This window comes from Salvelinus alpinus, chromosome 18, assembly GCF_045679555.1.
Source record: "Salvelinus alpinus chromosome 18, SLU_Salpinus.1, whole genome shotgun sequence".
NCBI classification, from domain to species: domain Eukaryota; kingdom Metazoa; phylum Chordata; class Actinopteri; order Salmoniformes; family Salmonidae; genus Salvelinus; species Salvelinus alpinus.
The window spans coordinates 37,493,085-37,516,880 of record NC_092103.1 but is presented as its reverse complement, the minus strand read 5'-3'; the positions used below and the strand labels follow the sequence as shown (position 1 = coordinate 37,516,880).

General features: G+C 42.9%; 1 protein-coding gene across 1 annotated transcript in view; it reads right to left on the bottom strand.

Moving 5' to 3' along the window:
• Positions 1–2,619: 2,619 nt before the first annotated feature.
• mmp11b (matrix metallopeptidase 11b) overlaps positions 2,620–23,796 on the bottom strand; it is a 35,213-nt gene continuing 14,036 nt past the window's right edge. The window contains exons 2-8 of the mRNA XM_071351837.1: positions 21,872–22,176; positions 14,615–14,758; positions 11,064–11,197; positions 9,188–9,402; positions 8,744–8,948; positions 5,157–5,417; positions 2,620–4,939 (exon numbers count right to left, since the gene is read on the bottom strand). Coding sequence (XP_071207938.1) covers positions 4,812–4,939; positions 5,157–5,417; positions 8,744–8,948; positions 9,188–9,402; positions 11,064–11,197; positions 14,615–14,758; positions 21,872–22,176 — 1,392 coding nt within the window. The 3' untranslated portion in view covers positions 2,620–4,811. The remainder of the gene's footprint in view (positions 4,940–5,156; positions 5,418–8,743; positions 8,949–9,187; positions 9,403–11,063; positions 11,198–14,614; positions 14,759–21,871; positions 22,177–23,796) is intronic.

The window sequence follows — 23,796 nt, the reverse complement described above, 5'->3', positions numbered from 1 at the left end:
AGGTGAAGTATTGTGGTTTACGTTGTTTCAGTGCCTTATTGTCTTTCCATATTCCTTTCTGGAGACATTCCTAATGAAATGATCTGGACTGCATTGTGAAATTCTGTATAAACAGATCTACACTGAGTATACAAAACATTGGGACCACCTTCTCTTTCCATGACATAGACTGAGCACGTGAATCCATGTGAACGCTATGATCCCTTATTGATGTCACCTGTTAAATCCACTTCAGTCAGTGTGGAGGAGACGGGTTAAAGAAGGATTTTAAAGCATTGAGATATGGATTGTGTATGTGTGCCATTCAGAGGGTGAATGGGCAAAACAAAAGATTTAAGTGCCTTTGAACGGGGTACAGCAGAAGGTACCAGGCGCACCAATTTGAGTGTCAAGAACTGCAACGCTGCTGGGTTTTTCACGTTCAACAGTTTCCCGTGTGTATCAAAAATGGTCCACCACACAAAGGACATCTAGCCAACTTGACACAACTGTGGTAAGCATCCCTGTGGAATGCTTTTGACACCTTGTAGTCCAAGCCCCGATGAATGGAGGCTGTTCTGAGGGCCAAATCAAACTTTATTTGTCACATGTGCCGAATACAACAAGTGTACACTTTACTGTGAAATGCTTACTTACAAGCCCTTAACCCAACAGTGCAGTTCAAGAAGAGTTAAGGAAATATTTACCAAGTAGACTAAAATAAAAAGTAATTATAAAAAGTAACACAATAAGAATAACAATAACGAGGCTATATACAGGGGGCACTGGTACCAAGTCAGTGTGTGGGGGTACAGGTTAGTCGAGGTAATTTGTACATGTAGGTGGGGTTGAAGTGACTATGCATAGATAATAAACAGAGAGTAGCAGCAGTGTACAAAAGGGAGGGGGTGTCAATGTAAATTGTCCGGTGGCAATTTTATTAATTGTTCAGCAGTCTAATGGCTTGGGGGTAGAAGCTGTTGAGGAGCCTTTTGGTCCTAGACTTGGCATTCCGGTACCGCTTTCCGTGCGGTAGCAGAGAAAACAGTCTATAACTTGGGTGACGAGTCTCTGACAATTTTATGGGCCTTCCTCTGACACCGCCTAGTATATAGGTCCTGGATGTCAGGAAGCTTGGCCCCAGTGATGTACTGGGCCATACGCATTACCCTCTGTAATGCCTTACGGTCAGATGCCGAGCAGTTGCCAGACCAGACGGTGATGCAACCGGTCAGAATGCTCTTGATGGTGCAGCTGTAGAACCTTTTGAGGATCTGGGGACCCGTGCCAAATCCTTTCAGTCTCATGAGGGGGAAAAGGTTTTGTCGTGCCCTCTTCATGACTGTCTTGGTATGTTTGGACCAAAGGGGGGGTGCAACTGAATATTAGGAAAGTGCTCCTAATGTTTTGTACACTCAGTGCATATCAGAAATCTGTAGAAACCTAGTTGTGTGCTTTATCATTTTTTGCCTTAGAATGTGATGCAATATACTGTACAGTGTGGACTCAAATGATTGTTTGAACTGTCCAAAACCAACACCAAACCTCCTCCTGTTCCCTCCCCATCTGACCAATCAGTTATCCACCTCAGTGCATTGTTGTATTCATATCCAAATCTTACAAGGGGCATTTGGCAATCCTTGTAAGCCCTTGCAGTCACCACCTAATGAGAGAGCTCAGCCACTATAAACGTATTGAGGAAAAGACATTGAAGTTTAAGGAAAGTGAAAAGAGTGAAGGAATGGCTTGTATTGAGAGCATCTGCTTGTTCTCCTGCTGCCCACATCAAAGGAGGAGGGATATTTACTGTAAGGCACATATGGATAATAAAAGAAAGGAAGCTTCAATTAATTTCTGGTTTCTGTCAGGTTCTGTCCACCACTTTTCCATAGTGTGTATGTGTGAGTTAGGCTAATCATTTCAACTACCGTTTATCATCTTTTCAACCCCACTCTGTTTTGTTTATGGCAGAAGGTTTGTAAATTGAGCCAATGGTTGAGCCAATTGGAGTGTTTTCTTCCCAGTCCTATAGCAAGGCATTATTACTGGGATATGAAGTAACAACATGGCCTATGTTTAAATTGTTAAAAAGACCAAAAAAACTATTGTGTTGAGTTTTGTTTGGGAAATAAAGATAATTGTATCTCTCAAAGTTGATTATTAGCAGAAATATCCAATCAAAACAGAGCCGTTGACACATAACAAATTGGTGGCGTTGGGGGCCAGAGATGACATGGTTGTGGAATGTGGTCCGCAGGGGAGGAGCACGGAACAGCCGGGTTCCATTTCCAACACAGTCGAACCCAGGTTCCATTTCAACACTGTGAGGAGGATAGATTGGTACCAGACCTGCTTTGGCACTTAGAGGATGAAGCCTTTGGGCCCCCAGCTCATAAACAAAAACATGAGCGCAGTCCGCATTAGTCCAGAACACTCCTTACATTGTCTGTACTTCAATGTCATGCAGCTGATGCAATCCACATGTATTATGTTGCAATGATTAATAACATTACTGATACTGATCCAGCACTATACGAGACTGACATGTTAGCATTTTGTGGCACGGAATTTATGTGTTTCACAAAACACGGCATGTTACTGTATGCAAGTGAAACATTTCATTCACAAAACAACATTTAATTTCATTTAAACCAAGAGGCTTTTTATTGGTACCAAAGAATTTATACTAAATGATTTACATAGTAAATATATATTTCGGTTAAAAAAACTATTCTATGAAAGAGAAATGGTCAGGTTGTTAGGCGGGATACATGGTAAAAAAAACAGTGTTTGCGAGACATAATTCTACAGACAATGCTCTGACACCAAAACTACCTGTGCAAGCTTTATGAAATAGTTATCTTGCAGTCAATGACATCACAATATATCAAAAAGAGTGAGGAAATGGTATCAGTGGCCTGCACTGATACATTGAAGCATCAATGACTAGCAATTGAGGCTAGCTGCATGACAAATGGTTCCACGCTACAACATGAATAAGGTTTACAGCACCATCTTGGAAGGAGCAGTTTGTAAAAGAACTGAAGGACGTTTTACCTGATGAGGTATCACCGTGACAACTTTGGATATGCAATGCTTGGCTTTCACCACTGTAAAATCATCACATCAATAAAGGGACGTTATACTCCCAAATCAAACTTTGTCAGATCTTTTCAGACCAAAAAAAACGAGTCTAATGTCAAGATGAATCTACACTCCTCCAGCTATATGCATCAACACCATTCATTTTGGATAGTGGCATATGGCTGGATCTACAAAACAGATGGCCTACTTTTGAGGTATAAAACGTCTATCAAACATTGATTTTGGAGTGAAATATCCCTATAACTGTTAAAGATAAAGCCCTCTATTTGAGGTACATCTTTACCTTCATTGTTGAGTCAGTTTTAGCAGCTGTGTGTGAAATAGAAAGCTCAGTGAGGCCGGAGAGAAAATGTGTGTCCCTCTCAAATAGGTTTACACTGCTACCTGATGGGTTTTGTCTAAACAATGGCAGAAAAGAAAGCAGGACTGCACAGATAAATACTTGAGACTCATCTGTGGGTAAAATATTTTTGACAACACATAAACAGCAATAAATAAGAATCAAGGATAAACATCAAGCAAAAAAAAACGATTCAGAGGGTATAGTTTGTTAAATGTACTTTTTCCTGAGAAGAGTATCATTGGCTGTCGATGGAAAGGGCGATGAGCACCAATAAGAAACATGGAACTATCACCTCACTTTTCTAGTGCACCGGTTGTAGTTTTTAAAAGGGACATATCTAAAATGTTCAACTTCATATTCATCATCTCCAGCACCATCCTAACATCAACATACTGTATGTGAAAATGGTGGTTTTCTATGTTTTGTATTAAAAAAAGGAAAATAAGTGTTTACAATGACATCATCAACCAATTAGTAGACAATTAGTAGGCAATGCCTACTCAGAATTGGTTAAAAGTCATATGATGCACACCGATGATGTCATGTGACACACTTAAGCTTCCTCTATCTTTTTTAATACAAAACATAGAAACGTGCCATTTTCACATATGTTGATGTTGGGGTTGGTGCTGGAGATGATGAATATGGGGTAGAATGTTTTTTACATTTCCCTTCATAGAGAAAAGTACTGAGAGTATTGAAATAATACTGTAACTACACTGTTCCTACGGATTTGAAAAGATGAACCTATGTAAAATGTTACTTTTAAATGCCACTGTTAAATAGTATGTACCAGAGGCTAAAGACGGTTACAAAAGGTATTGTTCTGAAAAAATAAAAACATATAGCATACCACAACTTATTATTTGATGCAGAGATAAGCATTCGTCTTGAGAAAAAGCTGCCTATTGATTAAAATTGAGTTATGATTATCGTGAACAAAAGTATTGAAGTTACTTATCTTGAATGAAAATGTCCATTTACAAATACCAGTTGCGTACATTGTTTTTCTGTTAGCTGGCCGTTCGCTCTTTAACGTATCTCTCAAACAGTGTGCATCGATTTCAAACCAGCTATTATCATATTGTGGATGACAATGAAACTAAATGTACTCAATTCACCCTTTGAATTATGACCTCAATTTCTATTGGTCTTCAGACTGCCCCGGACCTCAGACTGGGGTCATAATGAAGGTTTCAACCAATAGCATCAAGTCCTGACCTCCAGTAGACCAAAATCAACAGTCATCCTGTTTATGTTACACAATGATGTAATTGTATCAGTCTACAGTCCCAGTGGAACAACATTAGTCTTAAGAGCAAAAAAATAAAGATGGCCCTGATATTCCATTCACCTCTTGGGGTGATATGGACTCTTCCTGGCTTTATCGATAAAAGGAAGCGGGGCAGCCAAAGAAGTCCATGCCGATATAGCGGGGGTATCCTTCCAGAACCTTCACCTCCACGGGGTCAAACTTCCAATACTGTCTCCCACTCAGGAAATGAGCAAAGCCTATTAGGAAGTTAGGAGGTCAACAATTAGCTCAATGCAATTAAATGGAATTACCATGGGGTTACATGCACGCACACACACAAACTGTCAGAAACACACAATACTCAGAGATATCCACATGCTTGCTATCAATAAAACTGGGAACACAACACGACATAATGGATCCTGTCCAAATACATTTAGCCTTTGACTATTTTTGTATATCTCTGACTCTCACCATATCGGTCCTGGAAAGCTGCGTCAATGTCCTTGGGGATGCCCCTCCAGTCCTGCATGCTACGCGGGTGTGCTGTGTCCACCCGGTTCTCCAGGGGGCTGAAGCGCCAGTAGGTGCCCGACTTGAAGAGGTAGGTCTTCTGGGCCTTGTCCTCGCCCCACATGAGGGCTGCTTGGATGTCCGACACTTGAAGGCCCAGCCGACGCACTGAGTCCGGCCCCGTGATCCTCCTCTCCGCGTCAAACACCCAGTAACTGTCGCCTGTTGACGATGTCACACGTCTTTTTAGACACAGATCTGGGATTAGCCTAGTCAGTCCTAATGTTAACTATTAGGGGGATGAAATAATATAAGAAAGGGAAAGGAGGATACCTAGTCAGTTGTACAACTGAATGCCTTCAACTGAAAAGTGGCTTCCGCATTTAACCCAACCCCTCTGAATCAGAGCCTGTATCAGCTGTCAGGGACGACATCTGTGCTAGGTAGACGGTGGGTCACATAAACCAGAGGCTCAGGCTGAAACATGTACCTGGTGAATGGACCTAGTACTGCTGTTTCCTCTCTCCCTACTACTGCTGTTTCCTCTCCCTCCCTACTGCTGCTGTTTCCTCTCCCTACTACTGCTGTTTCCTCTCTCTACCTACTGCTGCTGTTTCCTCTCCCTCCCTACTGCTGCTGTTTCCTCTCTCCCTACTACTGCCATTTCCTCTCTCCCTACTACTGCCGTTTCCTCTCCCTCCCTACTGCTGCTGTTTCCTCTCTCTCCCTACTGCTGCTGTTTCCTCTCCCTCCCTACTACTGCTGTTTCCTCTCCCTCCCTACTGCTGCTGTTTCCTCTCCCTCCCTACTGCTGCTGTTTCCTCTCCCTCCCTACTACTGCTGTTTCCTCTCCCTCCATACTACTGCTGTTTCCTCTCCCTCCCTACTACTGCTGTTTCCTCTCCCTCCCTACTACTGCTGTTTCCTCTCCCTCCCTACTACTGCTGTTTCCTCTCTCTCCTACTGCTGCTATTTCCTCTCTCCCTTCTACTGCTGCTGTGCTTATAGGAGCTTCTGCTAACTGCTGTGCCTAATTGGCCCACCCAAACACTGGCTGAGCCCTGGTGGGAGGTGGAGAGTTTAGACGCCAATAAAACAACACACACACACACAGAGACACATATACGCACTCACACACATACGCCTTTGCACACAGGCACACGCAGACAATCGTATATCTACACACACACACACACACACTATACACCCTTGCAAGACTAGACCATGTTTCTGCCATCTGTCATCACTATGATCAACGCTGTTAAAATAAACAAAACCAGAGCAGAGTCGTTAAGCCGTGGATTGTTTGTGTGAAGCAACTAATATCACTTTACATTTACCCCTCTGGTGATCTGCTGTCAAATACTTTCTTTTTAGAAGTTTGACCAAACCTGACTTCACAGGAGGTTGGTGGCACCTTAATTGGGGAGAAGGGGCTCGTGGTAATGACTGTAGCGGAATCAGTGGAATGGTATCAAATACAGTGGGGAGAACAAGTATTTGATACACTGCCGATTTTGCAGGTTTTCCTACTTACAAAGCATGTAGAGGTCTGTAATTTTTTATCATAGGTACACTTCCACTGTGAGAGACGGAAAATCCAGAAAATCACATTGTATGATTTTTAAGTAATTAATTAGCATTTTATTGCATGACATAAGTATTTGATACATCAGAAAAGCAGAACTTAATATTTGGTATAGAAACCTTTGTTTGCAATTACAGAGATCATACGTTTCCTGTAGTTCTTGACCAGGTTTGCACACACTGCAGCAGGGATTTTGGCCCACTCCTCCATACAGACCTTCTCCAGATCCTTCAGGTTTCGGGGCTGTCGCTGGGCAATACGGACTTTCAGCTCCTTCCAAAGATTTTCTATTGGGTTCAGGTCTGGAGACTGGCTAGGCCACTCCAGGACCTTGAGATGCTTCTTACGGAGCCACTCCTTAGTTGCCCTGGCTGTGTGTTTCGGGTCGTTGTCATGCTGGAAGACCCAGCCACGACCCATCTTCAATGCTCTTATTGAGAGGTTGTTGGCCAAGATCTCGCAATACATGGCCCCATCCATCCTCCCCTCAATACGGTGCAGTCGTCCTGTCCCCTTTGCAGAAAAGCATCCCCAAAGAATGATGTTTCCACCTCCATGCTTCACGGTTGGGATGGTGTTCTTGGGGTTGTACTCATACTTCTTTTTCCTCCAAACACGGCGAGTGGAGTTTAGACCAAAAAGCTTTATTTTTGTCTCATCAGACCACATGACCTTCTCCCATTCCTCCTCTGGATCATCCAGATGGTCATTGGCAAACTTCAGACGGGCCTGGACATGCGCTGGCTTGAGCAGGGGGACCTTGCGTGCGCTGCAGGATTTTAATCCATGACGGCGTAGTCTGTTACTAATGGTTTTCTTTGAGACTGTGGTCCCAGCTCTCTTCAGGTCATTGACCAGGTCCTGCCGTGTAGTTCTGGGCTGATCCCTCACCTTCCTCATGATCATTGATGCCCCACGAGGTGAGATCTTGCATGGAGCCCCAGACCGAGGATGATTGACCGTCATCTTGAACTTCTTCCATTTTCTAATAATTGCGCCAACAACAGTTGTTGCCTTCTCACCAAGCTGCTGGTCTATTGTCCTGTAGCCCATCCCAGCCTTGTGCAGGTCTACAATTTTAACCCTGATGTCCTTACACAGCTCTCTGGTCTTGGCCATTGTGGAGAGGTTGGAGTCTGTTTGATTGAGTGTGTGGACAGGTGTCTTTTATACAGGTAACGAGTTCAAACAGGTGCAGTTAATACAGGTAATGAGTAGAGAAGTCTCTTCTTAAAGAAAAACTAACAGGTCTGTGAGAGCCGGAATTCTTACTGGTTGGTAGGTGATCAAATACTTATGTCATGCAATAAAAGGCAAATTAATTACTTAAAAGTCATACAATGTGATTTTCTGGATTTTTGTTTTAGATTCCGTCTCTCACAGTTGAAGTGTACCTATGATAAAAATTACAGACCTCTACATGCTTTGTAAGTAGGAAAACCTGCAAAATCGGCAGTGTATCAAATACTTGTTCTCCCCACTGTATATCAAACACATGGTTTCCAGGTGTATGATGCCATTCCATTTGCTCTGTTCTGGCCATTATTATGAGCTGTCTTCCCCTCAGAAGCCTCCTGTGTTTGACTTTCAGAAAAATGGCTGTCTCAAAACGAAACACTTATGGTCCCACTCGGAACTGCTACTAACATGCGAGAGTCTGGTACTGCGCTCTAAGGTCCCGACTCTGGACCACACATACGCCCTGGCGACAGGGGTTTGACTCTCACCGTGGGCCTCTCCTGTCTGTTTTGAACTGTCCTGTCATAAAAATAGCTAATTTAAAAACAATTAGACACACTGCCCTACGATGAGCTACTTCTGTACTCCTTACCACGCCTGCCAAATATCAGAGCTCAAAATCAACTGCTACCAGCAGAGCAGTGGATCCCATAGAAATACACATTAGAATGGGTAAAACCCCAGACTATGGCAGGTATTCTATTTCTATGGTGGAACCCACCTTGGAAGAACCAGCTGTTTCCAGTCTTGTCTTCGTAGGCCGCATCGATGTTGTCGGGGATCCCCCTCCAGTGGCGTGTTGCTAGCGCCGGGTACCCCGCCTGCAGTTGGCCATCACGGATACGCCACACGTAGCGGGACTTGAAGAAGAACATCTCCCCTCTGATCATGGACACGGCATCAAAGTTAGTCCTGCAGGGGTCCGGCTGTGGCCAAGTCATGGAGAAAGAGACAGAGTGAGCACAGGTTATGTCATGCAAAATCAAAATGGCGGAAGCTCAACTCAGCCTGGAAACTTTCTTCAATCTCAACAAATTGAGTCACTGAAACGAGCATTGCGTGTCAATCTACTAATATTCCAGTTGTTACCTATTTGCTCCCAACAATGGATGTGTTCACTGATAAGTTGAACTTCTATTAATTTCTTGTCATATTCAGTCCTCACCACAGTGGTTTCGATCTCATTGGTCTCTGTGATGACGGGCGGGGCTTTTCGCAGCGGACCATACAGGTATTGGATGCCCTGCTTGTCATCGTCGCTCAGCTCCAGGGGATAGGAGAAGCTGTAGAAGGGGGACATGACGGCTCCGTCGACCAGGGAGTGCTGGAGGCCGAGGACGTGGCCAAACTCATGGGCCGCCACCTGCAGGAGATCCGTGCCTGCAGGACCACCATGGGACAATGGTCAGTGACATTGAAACAGAGGGCATCAACCATACTTGCCTGAGCAAGATTTAGGCAGTATCTCTAGCAATGTTTGTTCAGTATCTTCACTTATAAACTACTACCTAGAGACCAGTGGCGGTCAGTGCCGTTTAAGATGAGAGAGGACGATAATTATTTTAATGAGATGGCCTATTACAGCATATTGGATGACTCTCATTCTTATTCCATTCACCCAGCTCAATGTAACATCGATAGGTTTAGGCTACTACATGATATTCACATTTTCCCTGTACCCATCATGAGATTGGTACAATCTAGCCTATGAATGGAACTTTACAGCGTAGGTGCACAGGTCGAGAGAATTTTGAGTAATCAAGGTGACAGACATTGACACATTCAAAATCGCCTTGCACACTCTTGCCTGCATTTAGCTGATCTAGGGTGTAATCATTAGTCCAACAGTTGCAAATGTGAGTTTCTATTGGACAAATTCAGGTACGTTTATCCCCGCTTCGTTCCATTTGCTTCCGTTTAAGAAATGTTTTTCCTCGATAGAATCGGTATCTATACATACACCCCTGATCACACACAAACACATTCACGTTCATAGCAACCACATAAAAACAACATGATCTCTTTGCTCGTTGTATATATAATTATTTCTCACTACTATCTACGGGTTCTCCTCCTCTCACCTTTTCCATTCCCGTGTAGACTTCAGTGCACAACACATCAGCTATCTGTGACCAGGCGAAAAACCTTTCCAAACCAAACCTTCATATCATGACCGCTAAACGCGACACACAGCCTACATCGTTGTCACGCCATAGTCAACATAGCTACTAGAACTAATGCATTAGGAAAGCCGCTACAATCATAAATTAATAAAACCAAAATCTTACCTTAACTTGGAAGAGTTCCAGTGTTGGATAGCCATAGCCAGCTAGCAAACATAGCATCCCTCTCTGTTTGATCTGGGTGTTTGAATAGGCTAAACTAGCTAGCTGCATTTGCTAGCTAAGTGAAAGTAAAAAATAAAAAATACAACCAAATATATCTAGCTCTCTCTCTCGCTCTCTCGCTCTCTTGCTTCTCTTTAGTTTTGGAATAAATTTGTTAAAAACTGTTAAACTATTGTCTTTCTCGCTCTCTGAGTCAACTACTCACCACATTTTATTCACTGCAGTGCTAGCTAGCAATAGCTTTCAGTACTAGATTTATTCTCTTATCTTTTGATTGGGTGGACAACATGTCAGTTCATGCTGCAAGAGCTCGGATAGGTTGGAGGACGTCCTCTGGAAGTTGTCATAATTACTGTGTAAGTCTATGGAAAGGGGTGAGAACCATGAGCCTCCTAGGTTTTGTATTGAAATCGATGTACCTAGAGGAGGACAGAAGCTGTCCTCTGGCTAAACCATGGTGATACCCTACAGACTGCTGCTGAGGCTACTGTACACCTTTATTGCAAAACAGTGCGTTTTAATCAATTATTTTGTGACGTGAACATTTTTAGTATAGTTTTATCTTTTTTAATGTTTCACTATTTTTATTTTTATGAAATTCACTCTGGAGGACGGTCCTCCCCTTCCTCCTGCGAGGAGCCTCCACTGCTATAGACCGGTAAATTAAATAGGTTATTTCTGCTATTCACTCACCCATGCTGTTTCCCACTGTCCAACTCTCATCATAGTCAAAGTGGATGTCGCCTGCCCGGTGAGTTCTGGGGAAAAAGGCATGGGCCAGAATGCCTCCAGGACCATCGAAAGGCAGGTTGTCACCATGCCAGTACCTACACAACAAACACAGAGGCACAAGGCAGGGTGGTCAGACATTTTATTTTAGACAAAGTTCACCACTTCATTAGTCACTTTAGGGCATTAGATTCAGCTGCGGGCAAATTTTCTTCTTAAGCGGATGGTCGGAGGGCCTGGGAACTTAATTACAAATAATTTGTAGACTGCAATTTGACTGCAAGAATCCCAAACAGATCATTTCAAACCTTGCTTAGATTTGTATACGATCACGTCTCTCTATTATGCGTGGGAATACTTGGGAATAGAAAACTTGGAGCTGATTTCCTGGTGTTTTTACAGTCTTGTATGTCCAACTATGAACATTTTATACCGAACAAAAATATAAACGCAACATGTTGGTGTTGGTCCCATGTTTCATGAGCTAAAATAAAAGATCCCAGAAATGTTCCATATGTACAAAAATCTTATTTCTCTCAAATTTTGTGCTAGTGAGCATTTCTCCTTTGCCAAGATAACCCATCCACCTGAAAGGTGTGGCATATCAAGAAGCTGATTAAACAGCATGATCATTACACAGGTACACCTTGTGCTAGGGACAATAAAAGGCCACACTAAAATGTTCAGTTTTGTCACACAAAATGTGCAGTTTTGTCACACAGATGTCTCAAGTGTTGAGGGAGTGTGCAATTGGCATGCTGACTGCAGGAATGTCCACCAGAGTTGTTGCCAGATAATTAAATGTTAATTTCTCTACCATAAGCCGCCTCCAACGTTGTTTTAGAGAATTTGGCAGTACGTCCAACCGGTCTCACAACCACGGACCATGTGTAACCACACCAGCCCAGGACCTCCACATCCAGCTTCTTCACCTGCGGGATCGTCTGAGACCAGCCTCCCGGACAGCTGATGAAACTGAGAAGTATTTCTGTCTGTAATTAAGCCCTTTTATCGGGAAAACCTCAGTCTGATTGGCTGGACCTGGCTCCCCAACTGTTTGGGCTTCCTGCCCAGTCATATGAAATGTATAGATTCGTGCCTAATGAATTTATTTCAATTGACTGATTTCCTTATTTGAAATGTAAGTCAGTAAAATTGTTGAAATTGTTGCATGTTGCGTTTATATTTTTGTTCAGTATAAAAAAATATATATATACATTTTCTTTGCTCAGAAAACTTGGGGGGCCAAGTAAAACCAACCGTGGGCCGCCAGTTTGGGAACCCTGCTTTATGGGCTCCTTACAAATCTGATTCCCATATGTTTGTTATTATGTTTGTACTGTTGCTTATATACAAGGGATGTATCCATGTATCCATTTCAACATTAATGAAGATGCATTCAAAGGGGAAATTGACATTTGATCCTTTCCTTTCTGCTCAGATATTCAAGTAGGCTCCATAGACCTTCTGTACAGTAAATAATCAAAGTAATGCTGTCATTGCAGACAGTAAAAAATCTGGGTCTATAACAAATCTTGCGGCTCCATAACCCTCTCGATGTCAAGATCCAACCTAGTACAGTAACTGAACATCATGTCATTACTGAGGCATCTTTTTGATGTAAGGTACAAGGTCTGTGGGGGCATTGAGTTACGGCTCATACCACAGCAATTAAATCCAATTAATGTTGCCAGCCTGCATAGTGATGTAACTAACGACTGGGTCAAATGATGAGAAAGTATGAATTAACTTATAAAAAAGACAAAAAAATCTACGAAAACATGTTATTTCTTCCGGGAAATATGTGCTTTAGGATTTTTTTATTTTACAACTGTGGTATAAGCAGGATAAACGCCTCTGTTCTGTACATTACCTTGGAAAAATGAACTCCGCAGCGGGACGAGACAGAATGTCAGTGTTAATCTCTACTTACAAAGGCAAAGGTCTCGAGGGCGGATACAGTATCGTCTGAGAGAAGCAACATGTAAATAGGTCTGGTGTGTAGGTGGATGCTCTAAAGCTGCAGTCATTTACAACAAGGGAATGTGATGCTGTTGTGCTCGTGCCAACACGAGAAATCCATTGAGAGTTGAAGAAATGTGCCCTGAGGCTTTTCATTCAAATAAACCGTAGCTAACAAGTCCTGCTTTGTAACATTCAAGTGCATTCAGGATGGAGAGGGGGGGACGATTCGCCCATGAGCATGGCTTATTATAGACATGGGTGAGAGATGGGCAGGGTTGGGGTCAATTCAACTCAGTTTAACTGAGTTGGTGAGTTCAGGTTCCAAATTAGAAAATGTAATGCAGGAATTACATTTCTTTGAAGATAAATGGACATTCACAAATTCATGCACACCTGCATCACATTTTTAGATTTGATTGAGTAAATGAAAATTGCCCTCAAGTTTGGTGATTGGACCGAGATAACTGAACACTAGTGTTGGCCTGTGAAAAATGCTACACCTGTACTAGCTGTAACACCACACCCTTATTTCCCACCTCTTCCCCTAACAGATAACAAGTCATGAACATAGCTGTATGAATGTCCAACAGCAAAGCTGATTATCTGTACAACCATCAACGCTAATCCCTCAACTTCTCTTTTGAAAAGGTCCTTTTGTTTTTGTCTGATAAAATGAGAGCTTCACATCTCTAAGTCAACAAGATGAACCTGATAAGAAGCACAAGACAGATAAAATAGGATGTCCTGGGTGTTAGCATTAGTAATATTTATAGTAAAGGTAGAGTGTTTCACAGATAAACACAGACATATTGAGTGAGTCAGGAAAGTGATACAAGACTTACAAATAGTTTTGATGATGTGCACCAGCACACAATATGACCAGTAATGCTGTTATATTGAAAGTACATTTAAAAACTGTAATAGAAATCAATAACACATTTTCCAGTGCATGACTGGAATTTCAATAGATTTTCTGAAATAGGTGAGCTGAAATAGAGTTCATCCCAAGCTTGCCTCAGGTTCTCAGAGTGTTCTGCGCCACAGGAAATGCAGATGAGCTTTGTGATTTACATAAATTCACTGAAAACCCACACTAACACAGTTATATTTACAGTATTGCACTTTTCATGTAGCCTAATTTTGGCAAGCTAATAGTCTAACCATCGACCATGCCACATTATAGACTAAACTAAACATTAAAATTGTCATGCCTGCTCCCGCTCTCCCTCTCTGGCGCTCGGGGGCGCCAGGCTGCCCTTCATTACGCACACCTGTCACCATCATTACGCGCAGCAGCGCTCATTGAACTCACCTGGACTCCTTCCCTTTGTTGATTGCCCTGTCTATAACTGTCTGCTCCGTCGTTTGTTCCATGTGTCTGCATTAATGTCATTATGTGTTCATGTCCAGATGCTGTCATGTCCTGTTTCATGTCCATTGTTAATTAAATGTTCACTCCCTGTACCTGCTTCTCGTCTACCAGCGTTGATCTATTTTGTTACGACAATACTGGTAAAATTAAGATCCTACACCTGTAGTATGATGATTACCTGGTAAAGTCGATGATGATGTCAGCTCTCCCACTGCTGACCTCAGTGAACTTCAAGGGTGTGACTTCACTCCACACACGCAGAGCCTCCTGCAAGATGTGACGGACTTTCTCATTACTCAACTGCCAGGGGAAGCGCATGATCCTGTGAGACACACACACACACACACACACGTCAGAAACCACCAGCGTGATCGCCATCTGTGTTCTACCCATAATCCTCTTTTGCGAGGGGCAGAGTGAGTGCCACCCTTCTCTAGTTGCTTCATGGGCCACAGGGTGACCTTGGTCTAGGATAATCTGGTTGTTGTGAGAAAGAAGCCTCTCTAAAGTGGGTGCAAGGCCCAGTCTGATGCCACCCAGATTGACTGGTGGGTTGAAGCTGTCAAACGTCCCACATCAACAAAAGGATCTGGTATAATATGTTGCTGAATGGGTTGTATGGATTAACTGTCTGCACAATGCCAGATCACCATGATGGCATGGTTCAATCATACAGATGTAGAATCTTAATTTGAACCAGTTTGCTACAGAAGGTAAATAATCCTACAGCAACAGGAAATGTGAATTATTATGTGAATTATAAATTATGAACATTTATGTAGGGGTTGACACATTTTTTGTTTTGTTTGGGCAAATCAAGTTTGAGATTTTCAAGTGGAAACCACAAGTCAAATACACTACAAGTTGCATTTTCTGCAGTGCAGGAAAATTCTCAGCGACAAAAGAGTGATCAACTTAAGTATACAGCAACATGAACAAAGACTATGATAGGTGCTTGCTTGCATACTGACCTAACTCACCAACCAACACTCTTTATGCAGAATCATAAAAAAAAATATACCTATCCTCAAAAAGTTTGACAGCTGCCATCTTGACTTGCTGCATCACCGTCTGTTATGGCAACTGCTTGACATCCGACCGCAAGGCGGATGCAAAGGGTAGTGCGGACAGCCCAGTACATCACTGGGGCCGAGCTCCATGCCATCCAGAACCTCTATACCAGGCGGTGTCAGTGGAAGCACGGAAAATTGTCAAAGACCCCAGCCACCCAAGCCATAGACCCGTTCATTCTGCTACCGCACGGTAAGCGGTACCGTAGTGCCAAGTCTGAGAACAAAAGGCTCCTGAACAGCTTCTACCCCCAAGCCATAAGACAGCTGAACAGTTGTGAACAGGACTATTTGAATTGACCTAGTTTTGCATTGACCTAGTTTTGCACTGACCCTCTTGCACTGATTCTATGCACACTCACTGGACTCTACCCACACACTCACTGGACTCTACCCACACACTCACTGGACTCTACCCACACACTCACTGGACTCTACCCACACACTCACTGGACTCTACCCACACACTCACACATACTTAAGAATTTGTTCTTAACTGACTTGCCTAGTTAAATAAAAGTTTATTTTTATTTTTTTACTTACACTCCAACACAAACACACACACATGCTCACACACACACACACATACATGCATATTGACGCCACACACACATTTTTACACTCTTCACATACGTACAATGATGTTTATTATCTATCCTGATTGCCTTGTCACTTTTACTCCTACCTACATATACATATTAGCTCAACTACCTCGTACCCCTGCACATTGACTCGGTACTCCTTGTACATAGCCTCGTTATTGTTATCTATTGTCTTCCTATTTTCTATTTTTATTTGCACATTTTCGTACTTTTTAACTCTGCATTGTTGGGAAAGGGCTCGTAAGTAAGCATTTCGCGGTAAAGGCTACACCTGTTGTATTTGGATTCATACTTCAGTTATTCAAGGCATAGGTAATGTGCAGTACATAGAAACAGAACTTCAACTTGTTCACAGTTGTTGTGGATTACCATGCAGCAAGGCTGAATTCTGAGTTGACTGAGGTTGTGTGTGCGTCCGTCCAACCAGTAGGACCTGCATTATTATGACAGGCGTTGACAGACAGAAAGGGCAGCGCTTGTTATTACCAGGCGACACCCCATGGAGGACATTTAAACAACCGTGACATGTTCAGTCTCAATGTCCGTCTCATGTTTCATATTATGGGTTTCTCAGTGGGCGCCAGTACAATCCTTCCCCCCCTGCTTTCTGTTGCAATCCGTTACCCCCCTGCTTTCTGTTGCAATCCGTTACCCCCCTGCTTTCTGTTGCAATCCGTTACCCCCCTGCCCTGCAGACATTTCCCTGGATACCAGCCATGGCGGCTATCACTTTTATTCTTCATTTTAGATTTCATAATGAATGGGCGGGGGTTGCAGAAATGGATTGCGCCTCATTGTGTGGAGGCCCTACATACATGCCCAGACAGGAGAGGCCAGCCTTGTGCTGTTGCTGTATTACCCTACTCTACTTCAATAACCTCCCTAACCCTGCCACGGTGATGCATGCCGGGGCCCGATTCTAACCACAGCCCCCGACGCCTGCAGCAGACACCCATTAAACCTGTGCCCTGGGAGTTCAGTTCCAGAATGTGGAACAGTCACTGTGTTGCTAATGCTACGGCCCGTTATTATTAGTCATCACAGAGGAGACAGCAAAACGCTGGCCTTGTAATGACCCCCCTCACCATAGCCACTCTGGGAAAAGAGGAGTGGAACCAGAGCGGGGACAACAGTGCTGATTGCTGGCTCGCGGGCCAAAAGAGGCAGGTCCAGCTCTGTGCTGTTGTGTGTCTCCTGAGGTAAAAATGTGATGAGCCAGCAGAGTACAGTACACACCCCTACAGTACTGTACAATCGTACAATTATTTGTTCCTTTCTTGAAAAGCTGTGTGTGCAGAAATTATTTTGTGTGAGAGGGAGTGCAGGGCACAGGAGGTTCAGTGCCTGTTGACAATCAGCAAAATGACAATGAAGCTATACTTAGGGACACTGAGTAAGTGGCTACCTCAAAGGGATCATGAGTAATGATGACTTATGATGCAATATATTGGTGTTTGTTTGGGGAAGGGTGGTTGATCATACACAGCACCACAGCTTGATCAATACATATGGCATTTTTCACATGAAAACATAAGCTCACTATTCATACAACATAATATAACAATTCTACGCCATTAAAGGAAAAATCCACACAAAAACTATATTTCTGTGTTTTTTTCATTAGTCCACTGTTAAAGACATGCTCCGGTACTTTGGCGACTAAAAAAAATATTTTTTAAACATCCTGCTTTGGGATGGATGTGTCAATGTGTAGTTCATACATACATAATCTATGAGCAGAATTACTGCTTTACCTCAATTAGCCACAAAATCCATAGTTTGAAAGCAACTGTTTTCTTGAAGATGTGCCACGCCATGTTTCCTACATTTTTACATCCACATGGGTCAGCACCCTAGCAATTCGAGTTTTAGCCAATGGGCTTCAGCCCCTCACATTTGAGGGACAGCTAGCAAGAGGCCTGCCCAGCGTTATCCAATGAAGTTGCAGGGCGGGCCCAACGGCATAGTGGACACAGCAGAGAGAGAGAGAGAGATGACGTGGTGCACATATCTGCACATATGTGACTTAGGCAATTTTTGGGCTCATGAGTGCTACTTTCAGAACTGCTGGCTAAAAATTATCCAAAAGTACCGGAGCATCTCTTTAATACAGTCCCAAAATGTTTAGCATGTCAGCAGTCAAGTTTTAAAGATATTAGACTTTCAAGAAGCAAAGTGTCACTTCCCACAGGCATCATCATGATATGGCAAGTGACACTTTGCTTCTTGAAAATCCTATATCTTGAAATGTTTTGGGACTGTATTAACAGTGGACTAATTTAAAAAATACGAGTGACACTTACTGTCGTGCTGAAAAAGAATTTGCTTTCCGTAACAAAGACTCAGTGTTGCTCTTCTGATAACACTCCTCTGGAAGTAACTATTAGCTTGACCTTTCCCCTCTACAGCCCCCTTCCTGCTGAGCTGTATGTGGAGACACCAGGAAGCATGTGGACTGCTCTGCTGTAACATGCTTGAGTGCTCTGACACTGTCTTGTAAATGGCTGTGTTTTTTCAGGTCACGACCCCCCCTGACTCCAAATGACAGAGGGGGTGGGTGGCAAATGTCCGGTGTGGCCCGTCTTTTGACTTTAATGGAAGAGGCGAGGCAGTCCAAACACAGGGAGGAGTGCAGATGACCCCGAGGGCACGAGGTCACCGTGTCAATCAAAAGGTGCTTCAAAGGCAAAGAAAAGTAGTGCCTCCTAGTTTTCTGCCATGTCTGGTTTCAAATTCTATCAAAAACATGAACGCAGCCAAACACTGAATACACATCTACATAGACTGGGCATACTATTATCAAATTATCATTCACTGAAATGTGTCTCTTTAGAAGTTTTGGCTTCAGTGTAAAGGCTCCTCTCTCCTCTCAGTAGCTGTAACCTGGGTGGCCTAACCCAAATGATTCTTGATTTTGAGCATATAAAATAAGCTGAGGTGCTGGCTTGGGGACCAGCGTGATACATATGATGTACACATTACCCGCCTTTCATTCAGAACAATGTAGTGGCCTTTGCCAGCCAGTAAGCGGCCTTTGCCAGCCAGTAGCGGCCTTTGCCAGCCAGTAGCGGCCTTTGCCAGCCAGTAGCGGCCTTTGCCAGCCAGTAGCGGCCTTTGTCAGCCAGTAGCGGCCTTTGTCAGCCAGTAGCGGCCTTTGTCAGCCAGTAGCGGCCTTTGTCAGCCAGTAGCGGCCTTTGTCAGCCAGTAGCGGCCTTTGTCAGCCAGTAGCGGCCTTTCTTTGCCAGCCAGTGTACTGTAGAAGTGAACCAGTCTACCGTGACAGGGGTTGCATTTGTGTCTCTGTCCTTCCTGGCTAAACTACAGATATCAGTGATAACCTCTTGAATTTGTAAACTCAGGAAAAGCAGATCCCAGTGAAAAAGCAATGCATGGATATGTCTAGAGCAGTGGTTCCCAAACTGGGGTACGCCAAATAAAAATGTGATTTACATACAAAATACAAATTTAAAAAATGTATAGTCCCACACCCCTTCAAACATTCAACCTCCAGCTGCGTACCCCCTCTAGCACCAGGGTCAGCGCACTCTCAAATGTTGTTTTTGCCGTCATTGTACACACACTATGCAATACATTTATTAAACATAAGAATGAGTGTGAGTTTGTCGTCACAACCCGGCTCATGGGAAGTGATGAAGAGCTCTTATAGGACCAGGGCAGAAAATATAACAATAATCAATCATTTTGCTCTTTATTTAGCCATCTTACATATAAAACCTTATTTGTTCATCAACAATTGTGAATAACTCACCACAGGTTAATGAGAAGGATGTGCTTGAAAGGATGCACATAACTCTGCAATGTTGGGTTGTATTGGAGAGAGTCTCAGTCAAATAATTTTCAACACACATCTGTGCCTGTATTTAGTGTTCATGCTAGTGAGGGCCGAGAATCCCCTCTCACATAGGTACGTGGTTGCAAAGGGCATCAGTGTCTTAACAGCGCGATTTGCCAAGGCAAGAAAATCTGAGCGCAGCCCAATCCAGAAATCTGGCAGTGGCTTCTGATTAAATTACATTTTCACAGAACCGCTTGTTGCAATTTCGATGAGGCTCTCTTGTTCAGATATCGGTAAGTGGACTGGAGGCAGGGCATGAAAGGGATAACGAATCCAGTTGTTTGTGTCATCCGTTTCGGAAAGTACCTTCGTAATTTCTCACCCAGCTCACTCAGGTGCTTCGCTATATCACATTTGACATTGTCCGTAAGCTTGATTTCATTTGCACACAAAAAATCATACAATGATGGAAAGACCTGTGTGACAGAAAAGACAGAAAAGAGCTCCAACTTCTTAATCATAGCCTCAATTTTGTCCCGCACATTGAATATAGTTGCAGAGAGTCCCTGTAATCCTAGATTCAGATCATTCAGGCGAGAAAAAACATCACCCAGATAGGCCAGTCGTGTGAGAAACTCGTCATCATGCAAGCGGTCAGACAAGTGCAAATGATGGTCAGTAAAGAAAACTTCAAGCTTGTCTCTCAATTTAAAATATCATATCAATACTTTGCCCCTTTATAACCAGTGCACTTCTGTATGTTATAAAATTGTTACATGGTCGCTGCCCATATCATTGTATAATGCAGAAAATACATGAGAGTTCAGGGGCCTTGCTTAAACAAAGTTAACCATTTTCACTGTAGTGTCCAAAACATCTTTCAAGCTGTCAGGTATTCCCTTGGCAGCAAGAGCTTCTCGGTGGATGCTGCAGTGTACCCAAGTGGCGTCGGGAGAAACTGCTTGCACGTGCGTTACCACTCCACTAAGTCTCCCTGTCATAGCTTTTACGCCATCAGTACAGACACCAACACATCTTGACCACCAAAGTCCATTTGATGTCACAAAGCTGTCCAGTACTTTAAAAATATCCTCTCATGTTGCCCTGGTTTCCAGTAGTTTGCAGAAGAGGATGTCTTCCTTAATTGACCCCCCATAAACGTAACGGACATATACCAGGATCTGTGTCAAGCCCGCCACGTCAGTTGACTCATCCAGCTGTAATGCATATAACTCACTGGCTTGTATGCAAAGCAGTAATTGTTTCAAAACATCTCCTGCCATGTCACTGATGCGTCGTGAAACAGTGTTGTTTGATGAAGTCATTGTCTGTATAGTTTTTTGGGCCTTTTCCCCAAACATTGTCCCAGCCATATCCGCGGCAGTAGGAAGAATTAAGTCCTCCACAATAGTATGGGGCTTGCCTGTCCTAGCCACTCGGTAGCTCACCATATAAGACGCTTCTAGCCCCTTCTTATGAATGGTATCTGTTGCTTTTATACATGTCTTACTACTCAAAAGTCGTCTTTAGTCTCGCTCAAAAACCTCCTGTGACTTATTTTTTAAATTGTCATGTTTCGCTTCTAAATGTCTGCGCAAGAGTGAAAATTTCCCGCGAGAGAGTAACAGTTAATGTGATTGAATGTTAATTATTTGACTAGGCTACCTAGGCTACCTAGGCTACCTGTATTTGACATTGTGTTGTTATTTCGCTGAACACTAGATGGTTTAATTACATTTTTGGCAGTGAAACGAGGCTACTCAGGCGAGAAAAAAACCTCACCCAAATGTAAGCCCCGTTGGAAAATATTAATGGACTGTTTGAAAATGTGAAGATATTTTTAGAATTTTACCCCCCTAAAATACTATTATTATTATTTTTTTTTTTTTATGTGAATCACATTTTTATTTGGCGTACCCCAGTTTGGGAATACCTGGTCTAGATCGACCAGAGAAGAATAACCTTACTTGTAGGTGAGGTCAGTCTTGTCCCAGCGCCCCCCAAAGACAACGAAGCGCTTCCGCCGCTGCTTTCCTCCAAAGGTGCCCCCCTTCTGCATGTGGTAGTCCGAGTTGCCACTTTGCTTCTGAGTAGGATAGTCTGGAACACCACAGCGAGGCCGATTCCAGATCGACTCTGTGCCATTCCATGGCAACACAGTCTCTGGATAGACACCTCCCGACAAGTGCAATGGTTCCTTCAGAGTGTCCTGAGTATGATCAAATCTTGTCGTCTTCTTCAGGCCATATGGGTGAGTCTTCTGAGGCCATCCCTGTGAAAAGAGGTATGTGCAACTAAGTACCATTCAAAGAATGTAAATTAAGCTATTGTTTTGACAAAATCACATGCATCTAGGCTACAAACAAAATTACATTAAACTAAATCAAATGGAAAATGGAATTAATGTTTTTAGATAGCTGCATAGCAAGACATTGTCATCACAGTAAATGGCAGCATGGTACATTACTGTAACGTTCTAATAGAGAACCTTAGGAGGAGCTGGGCTTCCGGGACACAGATAAATCTCCAAGGCATTATTAGTCAATTTCCTCCAGAGAATTTAGAGGGAATTAGTCTGTCAATTGAATGGGTGGAGAGATGATTGGGTGGAGGACAGGGAGGGGTCGGAGGAAGGGGGGACGGCTGAACCCTCTCACCACTTTATCCTTGCTCTATCTTTGGCTTCGCTTTATTACAGTTTACTGGTTTCCTAAAAAGCAGCTGTGAAGGCTTGGAAACTTTTCCTTCTCTGGCTTTTTTCTATGGGGGGAGGGGGTGACAGTTGTAGAGGTGAAATAGGGTGAATTGTAGTTTCTTTCTTGTTTTAACGGTCTTAAAAATGCTTCCGCGTCCGACAGCCCAAGGGTACCTTTTAAAAGCTGTAATTTGTGAACAAGCTATTTTTAAATGGCCATTAAAAGTCTAACAGGAGAGGCTTTGATGCAGTGGTGCATTTTCACAAAGGCTTGAAAGACTTGGATGTTGTGATCAGGAACTAGTACACACTACCTTCCTTGCTAAAACTCATCATTCCAAACCTTGCAGATGGACATTAAGAGAGGAATCCCATTTATGTCTATCAGTTGTACGATCTAACATAATAAGTAACCAGGTACACTTCTGCTTTTCAGCCTTTGAATGAGGAAGCCTTCCCTCCTATCTTCAAGTTATTCTGTAAATTCTGTAACCATTCAATTTTATCTCATGTCTATCTTTAAAAAAAAATGTTTGATCACAATGTCACTAACCTTGATGTATGGAAGAAACCCCAATTTGGTTAGTAAGTAGCTTAGGCAGCCGATAGTGGGCGCTAAATTTACGCTATCGTCTAGGATTTGTGCCCAACTGGTAATACACTCGTGTCCCATGTAGGCTGGCTCGTACATAAAGCACCCACCGTTCAGGCTGAAAAGGCATCATTTCCCTCCTTATCTAGCTTTAATGGCAGGCAGTTGGGGGGAAAAAATGGGAAAATAAAATACAGTTTTCCACCACCACTAGTTTTCCACCACTTAGGATGTTGCACACTGTATTCAGCCAAGGGATTTAAGCAATTGATCTTATGTCATCGTGATGACTATAAACATTTATACTAACATCCCCAATCTGAGGTAAAAAGGATGTGTCATTTATGGGGTGAAAATGCTAACTTGTGTAAGGTAGTTACACAAACTGTCCACATTAAGGAAATTTGCTCAATATAAAATAATTGAATATGGCTAAATAATTCAACATGTTAATTTGAGATAATAGTTTGAGTGGGCAACATATACTATTGCAATGACATATATTTCTCACTTATTTAACCATTTAGAGTACAAATAAGCTCTCAAACACAATTTAACCAGGCGCTGTAGACTAGAGCCTCCATAGTATCGATGCAGCAGCCTGA